At 38.1% G+C, this 1,932-nt stretch overlaps 1 protein-coding gene across 1 annotated transcript; it reads left to right on the plus strand.

Moving 5' to 3' along the window:
* Positions 1–6: 6 nt before the first annotated feature.
* LOC104960138 (scavenger receptor cysteine-rich type 1 protein M130-like) lies at positions 7–1,625 on the plus strand. Its single transcript, XM_010788103.1, has 3 exons — positions 7–77; positions 202–513; positions 1,326–1,625. Exons 2-3 carry the CDS (start codon positions 399–401, stop codon positions 1,619–1,621), a joined length of 411 nt encoding a protein of 136 aa, XP_010786405.1. The 5' UTR covers positions 7–77; positions 202–398; the 3' UTR covers positions 1,622–1,625.
* Positions 1,626–1,932: the final 307 nt, after the last annotated feature.

Below are 1,932 nucleotides of genomic sequence, written 5' to 3' on the forward strand. Positions count from 1 at the left end.
TGTTGAGTGTGGATCTGCTCTGAGGGAGTGTACAGTATCATATTCCTCTAAAGACATCCTGACTCTAACCTGTTCAGGTAAGCTCCATTGACTTATTTCTCCAAATTTTGACTTATTTAGCTAAATGTGACTTTTTTTCAGTGTTTTTGACTTTTTTCTCAAATGTTTCTTTACCTCAGTTTTATCTTCTGTCCTCTCCAGACTCTGTCAGGCTGGTGAATGGGACCAGTCTGTGCTCAGGTGGACTGGAGGTGAAGTCTAACCAGTCTAACCCGTCCTGGTCCTCAGTGTGTGAGGCTGACTTTGACCAGCAGGATGCTCAGGTGGTCTGCAGGCAGCTTGGCTGTGGGGCTCCTTCAGTCCTCCAGGGGGCGCTCTATGGAGAAGGGGAGGCTCCAATGTGGACCAAAGAGTTCCAGTGTGGAGGCAATGAGTCTGCTCTCCTGGACTGTAGCTCAGCCTCAGAGAGAAACACCTGCTCACCTGGCAGAGCTGTTAGCCTCACCTGCTCAGGTAAAAGACTCGAAGGTTTTATCATCATATGCACATGAGCTTCAGAGTAGAAATGGCAATGACATGTTCCTGACCTGAGCTCCTCCAACAATGCAACATATATAATAAAATACAAAAATAAAAAATTGTGCAAGAAGTCTCATCTTGCAATCTACGTATTTATATAAATAGTTATCACTGCAATAAACCGTTCTTAATGTTGTCTTAATGTTGTCTTAATGTACATTATTTAATTTCATATTCTGTTCTCGTACATATCATATTGTATTTAGATGTATATAGACTTCTTGCACTATTTTAAAAGTTTTATTTTTTCCTCAAATGTTGACTTTTTCCTCTAAATGCTGACTTTTTTTTCACATTGTGACTTTTCCTCGAAATGTAAATATTTCCCCAAAATTAACTTATCTTAGAATTTGATTTATTTCTCCAAATTTTACATTTTCCTTAGAGTTTTTGACTTTTTTTCTGAAATGATGACTTTTTTTTAAATATTGGATATTTTTCTCGATATGTTGACTTTTTCTCAGAATTCTCGACTTTTTCCTCAAAATGTAACTTTTTGTTTTTTATTTAAATTTCTTTCTCCAAATCTGACTTTTTTCTCAAATGTTGACTTTTTTCTCAAAATGTCTCATTTATTCATTCTCACCTGCGCTAACCTGTAGCGCAGGTGCATACGACAATAACACCTTTTTAATTTGATATACATATAAATAGAATATGAAATAGAGGAGCTGCAGCTGTGGTTCATTTCATCAAACTCAATTTATTCTCTCTCTGTCTCTGATGACTCTCTTGTTTCTCTTCAGAGCCGGTCAGACTGGTGGGAGGAGAGAGTCGCTGTACAGGAGCTCTGGAGCTGAATCAGGGAGAATGGAGACCAGTGAAGGGCTCTCCCTTGACTCTGGAGGCAGCAGGTGTTGCCTGCAGAAAACTGGACTGTGGCTCTGCTGTTTCTGTAGGAAGCAGTAAGCAGTCCTCAGAGAGACCTGTGTGGGGGATCAGATCTGGCTGTGTTGAGTCTGGATCTGCTCTGAGGGAGTGTGCAACAGAAACTTCCTATTACTACTTCCTGACTCTTTCCTGTTCAGGTAAGTTCCTTTGACTTTTTCCTCAACATTTGGACTTTTTTCACCAAATGTAACTTTTTATTGAGAATTTGATATTTTTTCCTCCAAATTTGGCTTGTTGAGGTTTCCATATTGATTTGAATAATGAAAACGAAAGTTCATATAATCAAATATAATCTTTTATAACCCACAATGAAAATACATTATATTTCATGTTGTTAGGAACAGGGATAACCGCTCCTTTTTTAAGGATAGCAAATCAAACTACATTAGAACATTTTCAGACTTACTGTATGCTTTGGGAATAGCCCCTTATTTCAATCAAGAGATACTTAATTTTGTTTAA

The sequence above is a fragment of the Notothenia coriiceps genome, unplaced genomic scaffold (genome assembly GCF_000735185.1).
Source record: "Notothenia coriiceps isolate Sejong01 unplaced genomic scaffold, NC01 NC01_scaffold00031567, whole genome shotgun sequence".
In the NCBI taxonomy this organism is placed as follows: domain Eukaryota; kingdom Metazoa; phylum Chordata; class Actinopteri; order Perciformes; family Nototheniidae; genus Notothenia; species Notothenia coriiceps.